Below are 19,411 nucleotides of genomic sequence, written 5' to 3' on the forward strand. Positions count from 1 at the left end.
GAAGAGGTGACAGGCTTAGTGAGTCGGGTGAGTCTGTGGCAGAGAGAAGTCAAGAATCAGAGGCAGAAGCTGAAGCCGGTGAGTGGGAGGAGGGAGACCAAGAGACAGAAGCTGAGTCAGGCTGGTGAAAGGTTACGAGTGTCTCCCCCCTTGACCACCTCCCTTCCCCCTTCCCCCATGCTCCAGAACCAGGAGAGGCATGAAAAGGGTGGAGGGAAGGTTGACTGCACAGACACACATTCTCTGATTGCTTGGAAAAGCCCTGAAGTGGAGGTGGGGGTCTTTCAGTCTTGGCAACTGATTTTCATGGAGGAAAACCACTGGGAATGAGCTGCTGTGCTCATTAGGCCTGACTCAACCAAGTCTGGGGAGGTCGTGTTTCTGCTAATAAAGAGTTGGCTCCCTCTTTGAACTGTGTGATTACTGACCACTCCTTTGACATTTGCTCTACAGTTGGCCTCCCTGCCTCTTGTGCCAGTGGTTCCATTGGTCATCAGCCACAACTGTCATAGGATTCCCTTTTCTTTTGGGACTAGCATTTTTATTCAGATAAAGAGATACATTTGAACACTGATGAGGAAGAGCTTTCCCTTTGTAGGAGGAAGGGGAAGCATAAAATATTTGTGACAGTGGGAGGTAAAAAGGTGTGGGAGAAAGTTGTGTCTTCATCAGTGGTTTTCCCCTGGCAGGGCTGGGGAAAACTCAGTGTGATGGCCTCAACTCATACATTGATATGTTCTAAAGGATACATCCAAGCAGTGGGGTAGAGTTGCTATGGGGATGCTAATCCCATGGCAACATGCAGACTGGCTCTTAAGCTGAACTATGGCAGAAAGAAAATGGTGCTGGCTATAAGAAATGGTTCAGGCTCATGCCGGCAGCTTGCTCACCATGGCCTGTTCTTCAGAGATCATTCAAAAAAGCCGACAGAGCAAGGATTCAGTCCAATACTCACATAACAGATCATCGGGGAAAATATTTCTCTTTTAGATGGAAAGGGGGTTGCAGCAGAGCTGTTTACACGCCAGCAGATATTCCTCTCTGTTGCTTCTGTTTCAGCAGAATCAGAACAGAGTGGCATGCAGTTGCTATGATACTCATTTCATGCTGTGTTTTATGACTGCTTTCTTGCCCCCACTCAGTAAATAATCAGGATCCAGCTACCATAGCATTTAGCAAAACATAAAGCCAGACATATGGAGTAGATAAAGAATTAGAAAAGAAGGCCCAGATTGCACAAATAAAAATATGAAAGTGGTGGGAAAGCATAATACACTGTGATGATTATAGGGTCATTACAACCTACACACACACACACACACACACACACACACACACACACACGTATTCAAAGCTTACAATTTCCCAGTTATCTGTTGCAGCAGCTGTGCCCGCAAAGACATTCCAATTTTAACAAACACTTAAGGCAGTGTTTCCAAGAGAGATTGGTGCCAAATTTGCCTTACTGAGCAATTGCTATAGAAGGTTCTGAAAACAACTCAGCTCACACTGATGCTTCTGGGCAGAGAATATGACATTAGTTCAGGAGCTAAACAACTTTTTGAAAAACCTCATTGCACATTTTTGCACTCAACTGGTATCTCATTTGTAGAGATAAGTTAAACCATCTATTTTGCTCCCAAAAATGGTTTTGTGGACTTGGATCCTTCATTTGGAACTTTTGCCAACTTTCTGCTTCTGGAATCCACTTCCCCTTCACATTTGCTGGAACATGGCAGGTTCTGGGACCAACAGATTGCTCAGTTGGCTTTAGACATTTTTGTAATATGGCATTTATTTCTTTATCTTATTTTTTCCATTTCCATTTTGATGGCAATGAAGATAGAGGAAATATTTTCTGAAAATAATACTAATAATACTAATCGTCATCATCATCATCATAATTTATTATTCATACCCCGCCCATCTGGCTGGGTTACCCCAGCCACTATGGGCGCCTTCCAACAAAACACTAAAATAAGTAAAAAATGAATGTGAAGCACTCAGAATGATTAAGTCTGAAAGGCACAAAGTCTACACCAGCTCAGAGTGAAGAAGAGCATAGATGCCACATGTGGATGACTGGTTTAATTTCTGTTCAAAACCATAAGCTTTCATGGTGTGTATCATGTACTAGATAACACTACATGGCATATAGCCGTATCAGTTTACTGAGAAAGACTCATTTAACCATGGAGTGTGCAGGGGTATATGCAAGGCAGAATAAGCAGCTACAACTCTGAGGGGCAGCGCGCACACACACACACACACACACACACACACACACGGGACCCCATACAGTGAAAAAGCACTTCTAACAAAATCAAGGCTATTCAGCCTCAAATAAAGGAGAGAGCACTGACAAACACCCCTGAAAGACATGGCATGCTGTGTGTGTGACATCAGCCAAATTGGAATTCACTGCCCAGCATGTGGGAAGGATTGCAGAAAATGTGGCAAGTTTAATCATTCTGCTAAAATGTGTTGAACAATTCTAAGGCAGTATTTTCCATTGCTACTGTAAGGTTAGTACAGGGCCAAGTCAAAATGAATGCTGAACAACAACTTTATTGCTCTGAAGAGTTCGTGGAAAAGAAGCAAAGCTGAAAGCCTCCTTTCAAGATACAGCATGACCTATGGTTGGAATAACCAAAAGCTCCCCATTCCATCCATTATGCTCCACCCAGAAGTATTTTCTGAAGTCTTAATAACTGGGAGATGACTGTACCAAGACTTCAGTTTCCGCACACATGCCTTGCCAATAATTGCCTTCTCTTTTTATTATTATGTTCATTCTAATTTTTTTTAAGTTAACCAATTCCTTTCTATAGACCATAAAGCACTGTATATTTAATGCCTGTCTATAGGGAGGCTTTTTAAAGTTTAAAGTTGTATTATGTTTTTATATATGTTGGAAGCCACCCAGAGTGGCTGGGGCATCCCTGTCAGATGGGTGGGGTACAAACAAGGAAACAAATAAAAAATATCTGTGCAGAAATAGTAGTCTTGTTGAGGTGGATCAGTTTTAGGGCATATAAACCAAAGCAGAACTAGATCAAAATATTTGATGTTGAGAAAACTGCACCAAAATATATTTCTACGGTACCTTTTACTGCTCTGTGGGCAGGCCTGTCTCATTTTCCCCTGTTTGCAACTGTTTTATTTCTAAAGTTCAAGTAGAAGCTCAAGGGACAGGACCTGAAGGGAGTGTTACAAAGCAAGTAGTTCTCAAACCCACTCAGCCCTTATGGATTTCACTTACCTGTGTTTGCCTCCTAACACTGATGTGGGGGCAGAGGGTATTTGGAAGGGGAAATTGGCAGGCTGAGTTGGGATGATTACGGTAATCCTCTTCACTTCTAACAATTGTTCCTTGTAGATGCCTCCGCATCACACACAGTTCTGTCCTCAGTTTTAGATCACCAGCTTTGAAGAGTTGGCTTTTTAGAGTAGCCTTTTAAATGCTTATTAAAGCACCCCCTGGCGGCTTGTTTGCTTCAACAACAACAACAACCTGCCTCACTCTAGATTGTACTGCAAGGATATAGAACATTTAGCCAAATTGTTGTTTGAGGAAAAACTATCACGGACAGTATGCTCTGTATATTTGTGCGTGTGTGTGTGTGTTTCTGTGCAGGCACAAGTATTTAAAAAATGCACAACATTATTATCAGGGCTTTCACACAGGAAGCAGCATTGCAACAATGAATAAAGACGAGTCCTATGAACATGTGTGGAATGTGGTTTGCTTAGCAGCAGTGTTTAACCACAGCTGCCCTTTTCCTTCCAACATTTTGCATTTGCAAGGGCTGTGTGCCAGAGGGTGCTCAGTAAAAACTGGGCCTTGTCACTTTCCTTTAGAAACAATCCTAGCGGTGTGGCAGTAAAACTGCTAGCACATTTGCAAAGCTGAGCACCGTCCGGTATGGTTTCAAATTGGGCAGGGGACCATGTGTTGAGATTCCTGCATTGCATGCGGGTTGAACTAGATGGCCTTTGGGCCTCTAGTTTACAACTTTACAATTACCGTATTTTTCCGTGTATAAGTCGATGTTTTTTGTTTTAAATAATCTGCCAAAAATTGGGAGTTGTCTTATACACGGATGGGGAATGCACAGGGGTTACAAAAACACTACTTACCTTCCCACGGCTGCTATGAAGAAGCTGCCGGAACTGCCAATCATTTCATCATAATCATAAAATGTTGATTTCTTAATTTGGGGTTCAAAAAAATAAGGGTCGTTTTATACATGGGGACACACAGAAAAACATGGTATAGGATCCTGATTCTGTCTGTTATAGTTTCCCATAACTAATTCTTGCACAACTTAGCAGCAGCCTCCTCGCATCCTGGTAGCACCTTGTTGGTTATTCAACTTGTGACTGGGTCGATAGGGACAATACAAGGGTAAGCTGTGAATGCCATGCATAAAAGAGCACACACAGCTTCCCCTAAAGTATCATGGGGAGTGTAGTTTGTTAAGGGTATTGAGAACTGTAGCTCTGTTAGGATCAATTGATGTGGTGTTTCTTTAAATGTATCTTGTGTACTGAGGCAGAAACTTGTGTCAGGACAGTAAGGATTTAAGGGTGAGTGCCTGGCAGCTTAGACTGCCTTAGAATTAACTACCCCCCTTCCAATTCAGGAAATACTTTGGATTACTGTATTATTACATTTATATCCCGCCCAGGGCAGCAAGTGCCCAACCCTTCCAGACCCTTTAGGCCTCGTTCCCTGACTTACCATGGCAGGTGGGAGAGAAATCTCTCCTCGCTCCCATCTTGGCACCTGCTCTGCTGCCAGGCCTTTTCCAGCCGCCCAAATGACATTTCCCCAAGGCCAAAGGAGGGTTGGGGGAATCCGTGGCATCCTGCCAATGCACACCTCTGCGGAGAGGCCAAAATGGTGGTTCATGTGCTGTCAGTTTGCTCTTTGTACACAGCTTAGTGTAAATAATTAATCGGCCCATTATCTCAATCTGAACATTTGCACACTTATTATTTGACTTTTCTCCTTGTAGTTCAGAATGGAGTTCCAGAAAGTTCCAGCTGAAAGAAAAAAAAGGCCCTGGAGCTTGGCAATTCTACCTGCTTAGTGTTTCTATTCCGTATACAAACCACAATGGCTGGTGCTTTGATTTAGTTTGGTGATTAATATTCCCTGCTTATACACGTTACTACCTCCTGCTCCAATTGTGAAGGCCAGTGGCCGCTGCAAATAAATCTTTCTCTCTCTGTGAAGTAGCAGCACTGTTCATTGGGTTGGATGGGAAAAGGAGGGAAAGATATTGGAAGCTGGGAGGAGGGCAAGAAAAGCACGACTCTGATGGATTAAAACCTGAGGCAGATAGCAATAGCTAGGTCCTGATGCTCACCTCATATTTGAGGCAAACATCAGAAATACTAGGCTAGCCAACAACACTATCTGCTTCAGATAGTGCTCACATGAGGGAATACTCGCTTCAACACACAGAAAACTAGAAGGTCGTCCCCCTCCCTCCCCCCCGTTACCTGTTTCCTTCTTTTCTGTCTTGCAAATATCAAGTTTCTGCTGGAATTGGAACAGCCGGGCAGCAGCTTTCCTAGTTCAGGAAGAAGCAGGCCTCCATTTTGACCAGGAACACGCAGGTTGCAATCCTAAGCCCACCTACCTGGGAGCCAACCACACTGCAGGCAAGGGGTTTACTTCTGAGGAAACGCTGTGTTGAAGTAAAAAAAGTGCAGGCAAGGGTCCTGAATTGGCCCTTTAGGCCATTAGGACTAGAGTGCCCAACTGCCCATCTGCACCACTAATGAGAGTCATTATTAAAAGGAGAAAATTTGCAAAGACAAATCAGGTGAGGATGCTGATATATTAAGAACCCCACTGGGGGAGGGAGGGGAGAAATGCAAAGAAAGAAGACGGGGTGCAAGCAATTAGATGACAAGCCATTTTATTTTGCAAAACAATCACTATACAGCAACAAATACAATTGCAAATTGGATTGAAAAACATGAACTACCTACCACCAGCCATTCAAGAAATGCCTCTTTTATGATAACAGGCTCTAGAATTGCCAGGAAAAGAAATGGCTACACAGGCTTTGTAATGGCCTACTGTTGTTTCCTCCTTCTTCTTTTTGAAAAAAGGGAAAGGGGGAGGGGGAATCCCAGCACACAGAAGGCAATTTTATGTTTCTCTTTGCTAAAGTTGAAATGACTGTTAGGCCTGGCCTTACCAAATCTGCAAACTCACTATCTGCTTCATTTGTAATGGAATTTGCTAGGAGCAGCTGTGCGTGAGAGAGAAAGCTCTAGAGCAGTTTCTGGATAGGCCTGCACAACCAAGCTGATCACACCCGGTCAACTGTGGGTGGGTGTCCTTTTGGGGGCTCAACAACTACTACCCTGTTTTTACGCTTCTAAGGAGGCAGCGAAACCAGAGGGTCTACCAAGCCGCTGGTGGGCTTAGGTCAGCCTAGCAGCTCTGAGACTGCAGCCCTGGCTTAGGTTGAAGCTTTGGCTTCCAGCTTCCTCTTTTATGTTGATTTGCATTATATCTTCTGGAAGGGAGTCTGGAATTCAGGACTACAGAAAAGCCCCTTGCATGCTTATTGTGACTTGGTGGTCCACATTTTTGGATCCTTCGGGACGTACACTAAGCAGACATAGATATTTGCAAACAGCCATTATGAAGAGAAAGGTTGCAGCTGTATAGGAGAGCATATGGTTAGATGTCTAATGCCATATATGTTCTATAGATAATATCCCAGTAGGCAAAAGGACTACCCTTATAATTAGCAGCTTGGACTACTGTTGCTGGACAAAAAAATGTCTGCCTGTCTGTCTTTTTTTTGTCTCATCATGCCTAGGATTACACAGAAGCAAATGCTATGTAAGCAGAGAGAAACAGAGGGATCCCAAGGGGCAGATGTTTTCTTGATTGAACCATCTATGGCAGCCCTACATGCTTTTATTCATCTTCTCCAGAAATTGCTAAGTGCACATTACTTCATTATACTTGAACTTACAAGAGCTTGTTAGTGTTACAGTGCCAGCTCCATAAAACCAACAAAGACGTGTTTTCCAATAATTGCAATAGGGCACAATCCAGCAAAATGTTATCTTGCTGACTTGAAGAACATCAGTGCCCTTGTGTGGCTGTTGCACAAGATAACTTCCCCCTGAATTGTTGTGCTGTTAGCTTTTAAATGAAGCTTAGGCATGGGAAGTTAAGATTTGGTGGCCCCCACTCCCGCTACCACCCCAAGCGAAAATCTAGAGTCCTGTAACATAGTGTGTGCATTTCTTTTAATAATAACATGATCTCCTGCTGGCTCTTCAACTTGTACGACTTCAGCAAAATTCTGCAACTTTCTATGGAAGGATGATTATCGATTACAAGGACTTCTCTTTAAGATGAGAAAGATAAATTTGCAGCATGAAATTAATGACTCGGCAGCGTTGGACATATATACTCAATAAATAACTTCACCATCTAGAATGTGTTTATATCCCAAAAAAAGCAGAATACAAAATAGTCACAGATTAAACACTGTTCTGACTGGCTGGCAATCAGCATCAGTCCACGTGAGGTTCAGTAGTACCTTGGGCACTCTCTCTAAGACTGGAAAAAGATGTAAAAACACTAAGAGGCTAATCTGCAAGAACCAATGGCATAGAGTCAGAGTGACAACATTTCATTAAAAATACTGTTCTTTTGCCTTTATTATTTTTTTCCTGAAGCGGTGGCGGTATGGACCCCCAGTCTGATCCAGCAGAGCTCTTCTTTTGTTCTTAGTGTTTGTATTTTGTACGATTATTCTAAGCAACATCACAGCCATAAGAGTCCTCCTGATGCACTGGTGTCTAAGCTAGTTTTTTTTATTAATTATATGACTGCATCATAAACTGAATGAGGCATCTTACAACATGAGATTGCTTTTAGGATGTAATGTATAAGGGTATTACTTAGGTTTTCATTCATTCCATGGAATTTGAACAAGCTCTACAATACACTGCTGAAGTTTTACCTATTAGAAATAAGCTGATGCCATTTAGAAAGCTTTTTTAAATATTCATGATCTAATTTAATTTTATGGAACTCCATAACTAAGGGAACAGTACTGGAATATATTGGAAGTCTGATCTGTGCATCTGATAATTTGGTTCTAGTCCCTGAAACATTTGCCATGGTAATTGTTTTAGTCTTTACGGTGCTACCAAGACTCATGGTTGATCATTCCGTTGATGTTTTCTATCTTTAAAAACCATTTTAAAATCAGTACTGGATACATATTTTGTAAATTAAGGTGTTTAAGAGGTAGCCCTTTTCAAAAAGCTTCCAACATGTAAAATCATCCTAATGAACCGTTCATGTACTTGAGAGCGTTCAGCTTGAGAGCATGCAAATGTTATGCAGGTGAATTTATAAGGAAATGAGCAATTGATCTGCAGGTTGAAATAAGTAATTATTATCATCTAGTCAAAGCTAACATACATAACACGAGTAGACATTTGTCCACTTATGTGTCATATTACCATACCACCAATATTCTCTTAGTGTCCATGTGGCAGTGGTGGAAATCCCCTAGACTCCACTTGTTTTAATGTCTAGGTGTTCTTGTCTTATTTCTTATTACACACACTTGTCATATACTTTTTATGTTCAACATATGCATTCTGCAGATTTATTTATCAGTTCCATCACCCTGGTGATGCTGTATAAGAAGCTTATTTAATTATGTTACCAGTAATCAACATGCATTATGTATGTATCTCTCCAGAGCATCATTCTCCGGAGGCATCTGAGCACATCTATGCAAAGATGCCATTAAAGGAATGGAAATGACTTCTGTTTAAACTCCCCCATTGTTTCTTGGAATTTCAACTTTAGCAAAAGAAAATAAATAAATAAATAAATAACTTTATATTCCACTCTTACTGCAGGATTTTTTAAAAATGCCAAAAAATGAACCATTGTTTTATTTTATTAATTTAGAATCCAAATCCATCTTTTTGGAAAACTTTTTTTAAAAAAAGATACTTGGACCCCATATAGTCATGGTGAATTAAAAAAAAAAAAAAGAATGAGGAAGTACAGGAGAAAGAAGGGAGAGTATTTTTTCTCGTATCACAGAAGAGACTTGCATCTGGCACTAAAACAGGGTCACAGTTTTGAGATGTCACAGAAAGCAATTTCATGCTAAAAGATCTTTGCCTTTTTGTATTTTTTAAAAGTCTGAATAGGGAAATAAAAACCCTGCTAACATCTACTTTTACATACCTAAAATTGCAACACCAAAGGGTGCAAGAGACACAGATACTGTGAATAAAGAAGTAGAATATTCAAGTATGAGAGGGCGTATCACAAATGGCCACAGAGAAATATATATCTATAATAATACTGTATCAAACAGATGGAAAGGATGTGAAACCAGTAGTGTAGACACAAACCTAGCTGCTTAACCAACATTCTAATCAGACACAATTCCATTGCTTATTTTCAGTAGCTGCTTTTAGAAAAGAAAAATGCCACTTCCCCAGTACAGTTCATATGATTCCCCCCCCACTACTTTCCTTAATTATTAGTTAAATAATTTATTGGAATCAGCTATACACCGACATAATTATCCAAGTTCAACAACGTTAATAACTTAATTGACTCTTTCTTCTACCCATTTATATAAAATAACCCAACCCTGCACACCCCCTTTTGAAGCTTTGACATCTTTATTTGCCCTTCTGCCTGGTATTCAGACTCTCCAGTTTAATTTAACCTGTTAGTAAATTACAATGGGAGATGTTCCTTAATTCCATCCATCAACAAAATGGTAAAATGAGCAACTCAAGGTATTTAACAAGGCTCCTCAAAAAGTGGTAGATGGATGGCCTTCAGGCACATGAAAGGTAAAAATGCATTGTATCATAGTACAGTACTCCATGCAAGACAGGGCAGAGCGACAATTATTGTCCAATGTAATATACTGCAATTGTACCCACATAAAAGCCAGTGTCTTCCTGCTGTAAATGGAAATCAGGCCAATTTTTGCATCTATATATAACTTTCCCCCAGTTTTTATTTTATGGTTACTACAGTCTTGGGATGTGACTTAATTTTAGACATGGTAAAGAATGAATGTTAACACCTGCTCAGAGCCCATTCCTGGCAAGAGCTCATGCCTAAATATTATTACTTCAAACACTGCTAAATGAAGCAAATTCATAAGCCCTGTTTAGCTAGGGCTGCAGTGACATCTTCAGCGAGAGTAGCAAGCTGAGGAGATTCAAGCAGGTTGATGCTTCCAGAGGATGAGACGTTGCTGAGCCTCCGTGGGGAAGCCACACTGGATCTGCCTGGTGACTGCGTGATGATCTCAGCTCCATGGTCTACCCGGGCCTTAGCATGCTCTCGGAAATTTAGCTTCTGGCTGTCAATCTGTACAAAGAAAGCAGGCTCACTAAAGAAAACGCAGCAACTGCAGACATGTGAAGCTCCCCAAAGAAAGAGTGTCAATTTAGTAAATATTATTTTAATTTACCATGAAAGGGCTATGGATTTTTTACTTCAGCAGAGCCCCACAAATTCACTTCAATTTTCCCCCAAGTCAATTTCCCCCCATAATATATTGCATTAATCTTATCAAAATAATATTAACTTCCATGGAGGACATGTGGCTTGCCATGTGAAAAGGATCTAGGAGTCTTAGAAGTCCACAAGTACAACGTGAGTCAGCAGAGTGATGCAGCAGCAAAAAAATACCGGTACTTATCCTACTCTAGGTTGCACCAACAGAAGTCTAGTGTCCAGATCAAGTGAACTCATAGTACTGCTTTATTCTGCCCTGGTTGGACCACACCTGGAGTACTGTGTCAAGTTCTGGGCACCACAATTTAAGGAGGATATTGACAATCTGGAACATGTGCAAATGATAAAGTGTCTGGAAATCAAGCCTTAGGAGGAATGGTTGAGGGAGTTGAATATGTTTAGCTTGGATAAGAGGATGCTGAGAGAAGATATGGTAGCCACCTTCAAATATCTAAAGGGCTGTTACATGGAAGATGGAGCAAGCCTGTTTTCTCCTGCTCTGGAGGGTAGGACCCAAATCAATGAATTCAAGTTATAAGAAAGGAGATTCTGACTAAACATCATAAGACCTTCTCAACAGTGGAACAGACTCCCAGGAGAGGTGTTAGGAAGGCTATCTGTCCTGGATGCTTTAGCTGAGATTCCTGCATTGCAGGGGGTTGGGTTAAATGACCCTCGGGGTCCCTTCCAACTCTACATTTCCATGACTCTAATTTCATAGACATTTGCCTGAGCAGCTCCTCTTCAGCTGGACTTCATTGGGAATTTGTAGATGGGCAAACCCCTGTAAGAAATTTCACTGATCTTATTAAAATAATGTTAACTCCCTTCATATTTAGTGCCATTCTGAGTACACTTTACTTTTACCTTTTTTCCTAGGCAACTTTACTCCTCCACTTAAAGAGAAAGAAGTTTGTAAAGATACAAAATAAATAAGGATAAAACGTTTTCTTTGGAAAGAACTGAAGGCTGTGCACACACAATTCCTTTAACCCCCACCCCCCAAAAATCCTTGTTGCCAAACATTAACTATAGGAATTACAGTTTTCTGTTTCTCACCTCTCTTTATTTCCCAGCTGGCAAAATCCAAGACATAACTAGGTACGTTAAGGTACAACAGTTTGCAGCTTCATCTATAATACTGGATATATCCATAATCATTGTTGTTGTTATAATTATTATTTATTAAATTTGTATACCTCTCTTCATCTGAAGATCACAGGGTTGTTCACAACATAAAATTACAGAATTGTTTGGTTGGGTTGAACCCCAAGTCATATATATACATTTATGAATATACCCCAGTATAATTGTATGCACTAAGTTTTATATAATACATTTCATATTAAAGCAGCAAAGCAATTTGACCTTTGATAAAGTAAGTAGAATGGCATATATTCAAATTTCCCATGAATGCCTGGTTTTTCCACACACAAAAGGTTTTTTTGGGGGGGGGGCCCTCAACAGTTTTATTCCATGGATTCAAGATTCATGGGGATTGTACACCTCTACTCCTGCAACTCTACTCAGCTATGATGTGGTTGAGGATGTGAAGTGAGTGGTGGAGCTGATACCTGCTGTCCCACCTCAGGCTATCATACTCTAGTGTATATATGACATGGCTGACCACAACACCGGATGAATCCCCAGTCCTCGCAGGTATTTCTGCCTTCCCTAAGAGAAGCCCCACCTCAGCCCCTGGGCCTGCTTGCTGCCATTAGAGCTAACCTTCCCAGTTTGAGAAATTCCTGGGCTCAAAAGACAAATTGTGCAGTGCCTATGTAATAAAGAATAAACAGGCTGGTGATAAAGGTTTGGATCACAACTAACTTGTCCTGCTCATTTCAGTGGAATCACTTAGTCTGGATATCCAGGGTATTCACAAGCAACTGGATGATGCACAGAATGAATGTTTCAGTAAGTAGAAGTGGCAGCGCCTTACCTTGATATTGCCTCCTCCAGGTACATGGTGAGCGTTGTCAAGCGAGCCAACCTTGGCATGGGCCTTTTCTTTAAAATCCAGTTTCACGCTCTCAATTTTCACTCGCCCTCCACCTAGATGTTATGGGAGGAAAATTAAGTCGGAAAATACAGCAAGACTCTCCAACTGTGACTGAAGCACTTTTCAACACACATACTTTCCTCCTTAACAATGATCATGGGGTTAGGATGACACGCTGAGCCAAACTTTGCTGTGGCTGCTATGCTGTGCTCAGTGGAAAGGCTTGGAGAGAAGCACAGCGGGTACAATCTCCCCTCCAGGAGCCAGCTCATTTGTGCAGTCCTGGTAAGCATAGTTTGGCTTTCCATGATGTGCAGATCAGGCCATTCATTGTGTGGGCAAGCTGGCACTGTGTACTTCAGAATGAGAAATCATTTGTAAATGGCTTTCAATTAGAGAGAGATAGTCATGTATGCAAGTGCCTAATGTCAAAACTGGAATAAGCTAATGCTCCTCGGTGAACTTTTAGTGTCAGGGGTTTGGAAAAGAAACCAAAACTTTACATGGAAGCAGACCACAACAGAAACCAAGGTTAATCATTGCATAATGGACGGAGAGTGTTAAGAGAGTGCCTATATAAAACACTTCAACAGAAGAATCCTTCTGGGTTTGGGGAAGAAGACCTGAGGGTGCATGAACTGTGACTAGGGAAGAAAGTGGCAGGAGTTTTTTTGCCTTCCCTTAATCTCCCTGCTCCATTTTCCTTTCCACTGCTTACCCAGGATCAGGAATGGGAGTAGCTCCAAAACCATATTAACACAATAATATGCATATTAAATGGATGGCCTCTATAACCTAGTAAGTGGTACATGAGATTAGCAAAAGAAAATACCATGGGAAATATGCAAACCCACAGCAGAGGTGCTATAGGGAGGGACAGCCATCTTCTTCGTTTCACATTTATCTGGCAGTGGCAGTGGAGGTGTTTTTCTGGAGGCTTCCTTCACTCTCAAATGTGGCAATGACAACACCCCAGATGACAGGGACCCCAGGAAATGTAACTTTCCTACAGTGCCTGAGTACTTATTATGGACATCAGGTACCCTGGAAAATCCGTGTTTTGCAAAATTCTCCCCCCCCCCCGAGAATTTCCATCTTACCTGGCCTGTGACGGATATTCTTTAGTGAGCCACATTTTGAAGTCACATGACTTAAGTCTATCTTCTTGGTTACGATCTGCACCTGTTAAAAATATACAAAAATATAACTTGGGAATGAGAAAATAAAACCTGGAAATGAATGTGCCTTGACTTTGAAAGATACTGTAAGAAAATAGATGATTAGTAGTATACAATCATGCCACAAAGGAGGGAAACACCCAGATTAATACAGCAAGCTTCCCATTTGAACCTAGCAGAACCATGTTAAAGGTTTTTCATTAGTAAAGTGAAGACTGTATATCAGGAAGGTGAGTGAAGTTTGTTTCAGTGCTGTGTGCTGAGAACTGTATGACATATTTCTATTTCCTTTTTGCACAGAGTTCCAGGATTGCCTTCTGTGGCTTAACTGGATTTCTGATTGGAATATTTTTCAGTGCTCCTGTAGCTACATTCCACCTTTCTAAGGCCCGATTTGGTCTCGCTAACCTTTTTTAAAAAGGTTATGTTATCCTCTAAGAGAAAAACTACAGATGCGTCTGAAGCATAAACTGGCATGTTTCCTTACAATGTTCCTGGCATTTGGGGGTGCTACTACAGATATTGCCTTAGATATGTGATAGACTTAAGGTTCATTCACCCTTTTGGACCCACCATGAAATGAGATGATGCAAATGGGTCAAGCATATGCGGAAAATATATGGCTCACGAGTTGGCTCTGATTCTACAAGGCCTTCAGTGTGAAATGAAGTCACACAATGGTGGGTCTACAACAGCTATATTCCTCTATTCTTGCTAAGCCACCTGGCTGCCACCTGGTCAGGAAACACTACCATGTGTTAAGGACATATTGCTAGCCTTACCTCCAGATTGCTAAGCAAGCGCAACTCTTATGTTTGTATCCTTAATATTTTCTCACATTTTCAGCCCTGTAAGGACTGGGATTTCTTTTTTTTATAAGGCCTTGAATAGTTGTGTATTTCAGTTGGCTGAGTCAGTGTCTTGTGGAGCAGAGTGCTTTGACTGAGACTGGGAAATTTGCTGTGGTCTGTGAGGAAGGATGGAGATACCCACCACTCAACACACAATGCTGAACACATCACTAGACCAAGGTGTCTGTGAAACATTAGCAAGACGGGAAAGAGTGCTTGGTAGGAAGACACAAAGGACTAGGCTGTGCAGAGGAGGGTCACCAAAGTGGCCCAGGGTACCTTGCCAGGCGCCATCTTTACTTACATTTCCTCCCCCTGCTGAATGTGTGATGTTATCCTTGGAACCACATCTGGATTGAATATCGCTAAAATCAATCTTCTTGCTTAAAATCCTAACCTAAAAGGAATCGGAGGTTAACTTACTATAAAAAGTGTTAACGTTGGTATGCAAAGCTCCCAACAAAGTCCTGTCTGCTGCAGTGGAGGGGGCCGTTTGCTTTACAAGTTATGCTCTAATCATGAGTCAAAGTTGTTTAAGAATGCCTTGACCTTTCTATCCTGTTTCTCTCCAGCTGCCTGCATGGCAAAACAAAACAATTTCTTCAAGATTCTGAGAGGCAGGTGACTTTTCTATAGCAGCAGCTAGTTAAGTGCCCATCCGTGTGAAGATAGAAGGCCTATATCCTCTAAGCTACTGTAATGGGGCAAGGGAATAGTAGGCTCCTGAAAAGTGCAAGCTGTGCACTGAATGCTGGCTCAATATATTAAATATCAGCTTGGATTTCCATTATGAGGTATTCAGTGGCACATACAACAAAATGCAAAGGCTGCAGCTCATGAGAGAAGTACAGTGGTACCTCGGGTTACATACACTTCAGGTTACATATGCTTCAGGTTACAGACTCCGCTAACCCAGAAATAGTACCTCGGGTTAAGAACTTTGCTTCAGGATGAGAACAGAAATCGCACGGCGGTGGCGCGGCAGCAGCAGCGGGAGGCCCCATTAGCTAAAGTGGTACCTCAGGTTAAGAACAGTTTCAGGTTAAGAACGGACCTCCGGCACAAATTAAGTACGTAACCAGAGGTACCACTGTAGTCAATATGAATACTTTCTTGGTAGCGGACTTCCGGTCTACTGCGGAGGACAATGGCAATGTGCTAAGTGTCGTCCACAACATGGAGCGGACAGAAAGGCGTGGAGGGTGTCGCTAGAGCTCAGCGCACCCCAACCCTCCCCCCACAGAAGAGTGGGGACCCGAGGGCTCCAGCAGAGTGGAAAAACTCGCCCCCTGAACATCTCCCAGCTGCCGCTGTGCGCGTGGGAGGGAAGGGGCTTGAGTTCGCTCTCAACTCCAACACAGCCTGCTGCCGAAGCTATGATTTGTCACCAGAAGCAGCAGATCTTCCAATTAGAGGTAAATGTGAAATAAAACATTAAAAATTAAAAATTAGAGGCTAAAAAGTTTATTTGGCGAAACGAAAGCAAAACAGGAAGTCAGCTTCCGATTTCTGTGGATGAGCTCTGCAAAGGGAATTTTTTTGTGAATGGGACACAGAGACTGCCTACAGCAACGGAGAGTTGAAACATTTAACTCTAATGAATATATATATTAACTATCAAGTAACCTATTGGATTATAAAGTTAAAAACCCACTGACAGCTGGAGGAATTTGAACAGTATTTTAAAAATTGGTGGAGCAGAAGAGGAAAAGGGGAAAGAAAGGGAGCTAGCAGGGGACTCTCAGCACTTCTGTGGGGTAACCACAGAAAGTGGAAAGAGCCTGGAACAGCTTCCAAAGTAACTTCAATACTCCAAGAGACTGAAAGAGCTTGCCAAGAAAGATCTGTCGATTGAAACTCCAGCACGTTTGTGAATTAAACAACAAGACAAAATGCCATGGGATTACATATAAGAAATAAAATGGAGATATAAATTCTGGAACTATTGCAAGTCACCACTGTTTGAGACAGTTACAAGTAGATAAGTACAAATTAAAGAATAACCTTGTTTTTAAAGACATAAATCTGAAACTGAACTGGCCTAACATCTTTTTGCTTTATGGACTTTTAAATTACTTTCTTATTTTTTCTTCTTATTTTTTTGCCCTTTTAATTGTACATTTTATATCTCCTGATTTATTGGATGTTTTCATTTATCTCTGACTTTTTTGTTATATGACTGTATGATTTGCTGTTGTGGGGAGGGAGAAGGCAGACAAAAGGGAAAGGGAAACTGGAAAGAGTGTGGGAGGGGGGAAACAACCTCATGGCTGGATAGAGCCGGAACTTGCAGGTGTGACCTTGAACAATTCAAAAAACACTGGGAACCAACTGATAAGACATGTTGGGTAAGCAGGGAACAACAACCAGGAAAGTGGCAGCTGCAGCTGCGGCGGCCACTAGAAGGGCTAGTGTGCGAGGAGAAACGGGCGATAAAGGGGAGAGAGAGCAAACAGATCTTCTTGCACAGCAACTTTTGGAATTCAGGAAAGAAATGGTTCAATCAATGCAAGAATTTACAAAACAGGTTCACAGTGACATGGAAAAATCCAACCAAACATTAATTGAACAAGTGCACAGGGATATTGAAAATTTGAAGAGTTTTGAAAGAGCAATTTGGGATATTGGGAGACAAGGTCAACAAATTGGAAACCAAAGTAGACAAACTAGAAAAAGTTAAAAGAGGAGGTAGGAGAATTAAGAGAGAAACAAAAAGGGTTGATGGGAACTGTGGAAGGGGTTCAAGGGAAGCAGAATGAATTGGAGGACCAGATCCTCCTCTTGCAGCTAAGGGAAAGAGACAGGACATTACGAATTAGAGGCCTTCCAGAATCTGACACAGAGCCAAATTTGGAGACATTTGTTACACAGACAATCTCAGAATGGATGGGAAAAAGTAAAGCTGGTTGGATGGACTTTCGGAGAGCTGTTTCAGAATTACATCGTGCGAAAGTCGAGAACAGATGCAGCCAGGAGATGTTTTATTAACATTAGTAACAAAAAGAGTGAAGGATGCAATCCTTCAGAACAGCTTTGAAAAAAATCTTGTGGTTGCCGGACAGAAAGTAGACATTTTTAGGGAGATCCCACTGAAATTGAGATTTAGAAGAATCAAATATAGGTTTTTAACAACAGCACTCAGGAGAGCTATCAGATACAAATGGGAATTTCCAGAGGGCATTTCTTTCACATACCTGAAAAGGAGATATAGGCTAACATCAGAGTTTCAGGTGAAAGAGTTCTTTGACAAATACAGGAGAGACTTAGATTCCAAACAAGACAGGGGAGACCCTTGAGCTGAACAAAAAGAGGCCTTGGAGCAGTTAGCATTGGAAGGCACTACACCAGAAAAAACAGATATTGCAACTGACTCTGACAATGGCCAATCTTAAAATACTGAGCTGGAATGTGAATGGATTGAACTGTAAAGCCAAATGCAATCGGATTGAGCATGTAATAGCAAAATAGAAATTAGACATAATTTGCCTCCAAGAGACACATATTGCAAAAAAGGGGGTCTTAATTAGCAAAAAAAAATTAGGTATGGATTTCATTTCATCAGATAAAACCAAAAAAAGAGGAGTGTTTTTTTTTTACATTAATCCTGCACTTGAACCCAGATTGATTCAGAAGGATGAAAAACGCAGAATCTTAATAATACAAGTTAAAATTCAGGGAGAGAAAGTGTTATTGGTTGGCATTTATGCACCCAACAATAAAAAAGCATTCTTCTTAAAAAAACTAGAAACAGAACTACACAAATTTGCAGATCAAAAGATTATCTTAATGGGAGACCTAAATGGAGTTCCAGATCAGACAGGCAGATCAGCCAAGCAAAAAAGAGACCAAGGAAGATAAATTACCAAAGACTTTTTTTGATATGACTCAAAATCTAAATTTGATAGATATATGGAGAATGAGACATATGTTTGATACAGAGTTCACTTATTACAGCCATGTACACAGTAGCAGCTCGAGAATAGACTCTTTGTGGATTTCCAAAGAATTGGAAATAAGAGTAAAAAAAAATGAAATTAACCCCAGAACTTTTTCAGACCAAATTCCTTGATTATGGAATTACAAAAAGAAAGCCAAATCTCTTTCAGATGGAGACTATATGATGATTTACTAGATGATCAAAAATTTGTAGAAAAAATAAAAAAGGCCTTGATTGATTATTTTGAAATAAATAATCAAGGACAGGCAAAATTACAGACAGTCTGGGATGCAATTAAGGCGGTGGTGAGAGGACTCTATACAACAAAACTCATATAAAAGGAAATTGAAAGAGAAATAGAAACAGGAAATTCTAGAGGAAATTACTGAAAAGGAGAAACAGCTGCCAAATAAAGCAAATAAAGAAGCAGTGAAACAGGCAATTAAAACCTTACAAACTCAATACTCAACAATAATTAATGAGGAAATTAGTTGGAAAATAAAGAGAGTAAAAAAAAAAATTTGAGCATGTAAACAAACCGGGAAAATTGTTAGCCTGGCAGTTAAAAAAAATGAACAAAGGAACTTCATAAATAAAATTAATCTAAATGGAAAGATCACAGATAAGCTGAAGGAAATTGGAGTAGGATTTGTTAAATATTCTTCAGATTTGTATAGACAAGGGAAAGAAAAAACATTCAAGATAGAAGAGTATATCAGAAGTAGTAACATGCCACATATAAAGGATGAACAGAGGAAGATTTTTAATACCCAAGAACTGCAATAAAAAGGCAATAAAAGGCTCTAAAAATGGCAAGTCACCAGGCCCGGATGGACTTACGGCAAAATATTATAAAAAATTAAGTGAACAACTAGT

At 40.9% G+C, this 19,411-nt stretch overlaps 1 protein-coding gene and 1 long non-coding RNA gene across 45 annotated transcripts in view; one reads left to right on the top strand and one right to left on the bottom strand.

Moving 5' to 3' along the window:
- The first annotated feature begins 3,943 nt into the window (after positions 1 to 3,943).
- On the top strand, positions 3,944 to 5,241 carry LOC128403001 (uncharacterized). The gene is made up of 2 exons (XR_008327835.1): positions 3,944 to 4,408; positions 5,022 to 5,241. It is a non-coding gene; the product is annotated as an uncharacterized LOC128403001 (long non-coding RNA).
- Positions 5,242 to 5,916: 675 nt separating this feature from the next.
- Positions 5,917 to 19,411, bottom strand: part of MAP2 (microtubule associated protein 2) — a 221,573-nt gene continuing 208,078 nt past the window's right edge. For 34 of the 44 annotated variants that reach the window (XM_053365105.1, XM_053365085.1, XM_053365096.1 and 31 more), the window contains 4 exons: positions 14,903 to 14,995; positions 13,670 to 13,751; positions 12,510 to 12,622; positions 5,917 to 10,417 (listed from right to left, as the gene is read on the bottom strand). In XM_053365105.1, the coding sequence (XP_053221080.1) occupies positions 10,202 to 10,417; positions 12,510 to 12,622; positions 13,670 to 13,751; positions 14,903 to 14,995 (504 nt within the window). In that variant the 3' untranslated portion in view covers positions 5,917 to 10,201. The remainder of the gene's footprint in view (positions 10,418 to 12,509; positions 12,623 to 13,669; positions 13,752 to 14,902; positions 14,996 to 19,411) is intronic. The other 10 variants (XM_053365357.1, XM_053365350.1, XM_053365331.1 and 7 more) reach the window with 1 other exon arrangement.

This window comes from Podarcis raffonei, chromosome 1 (genome assembly GCF_027172205.1).
Source record: "Podarcis raffonei isolate rPodRaf1 chromosome 1, rPodRaf1.pri, whole genome shotgun sequence".
Classification (NCBI taxonomy): domain Eukaryota; kingdom Metazoa; phylum Chordata; class Lepidosauria; order Squamata; family Lacertidae; genus Podarcis; species Podarcis raffonei.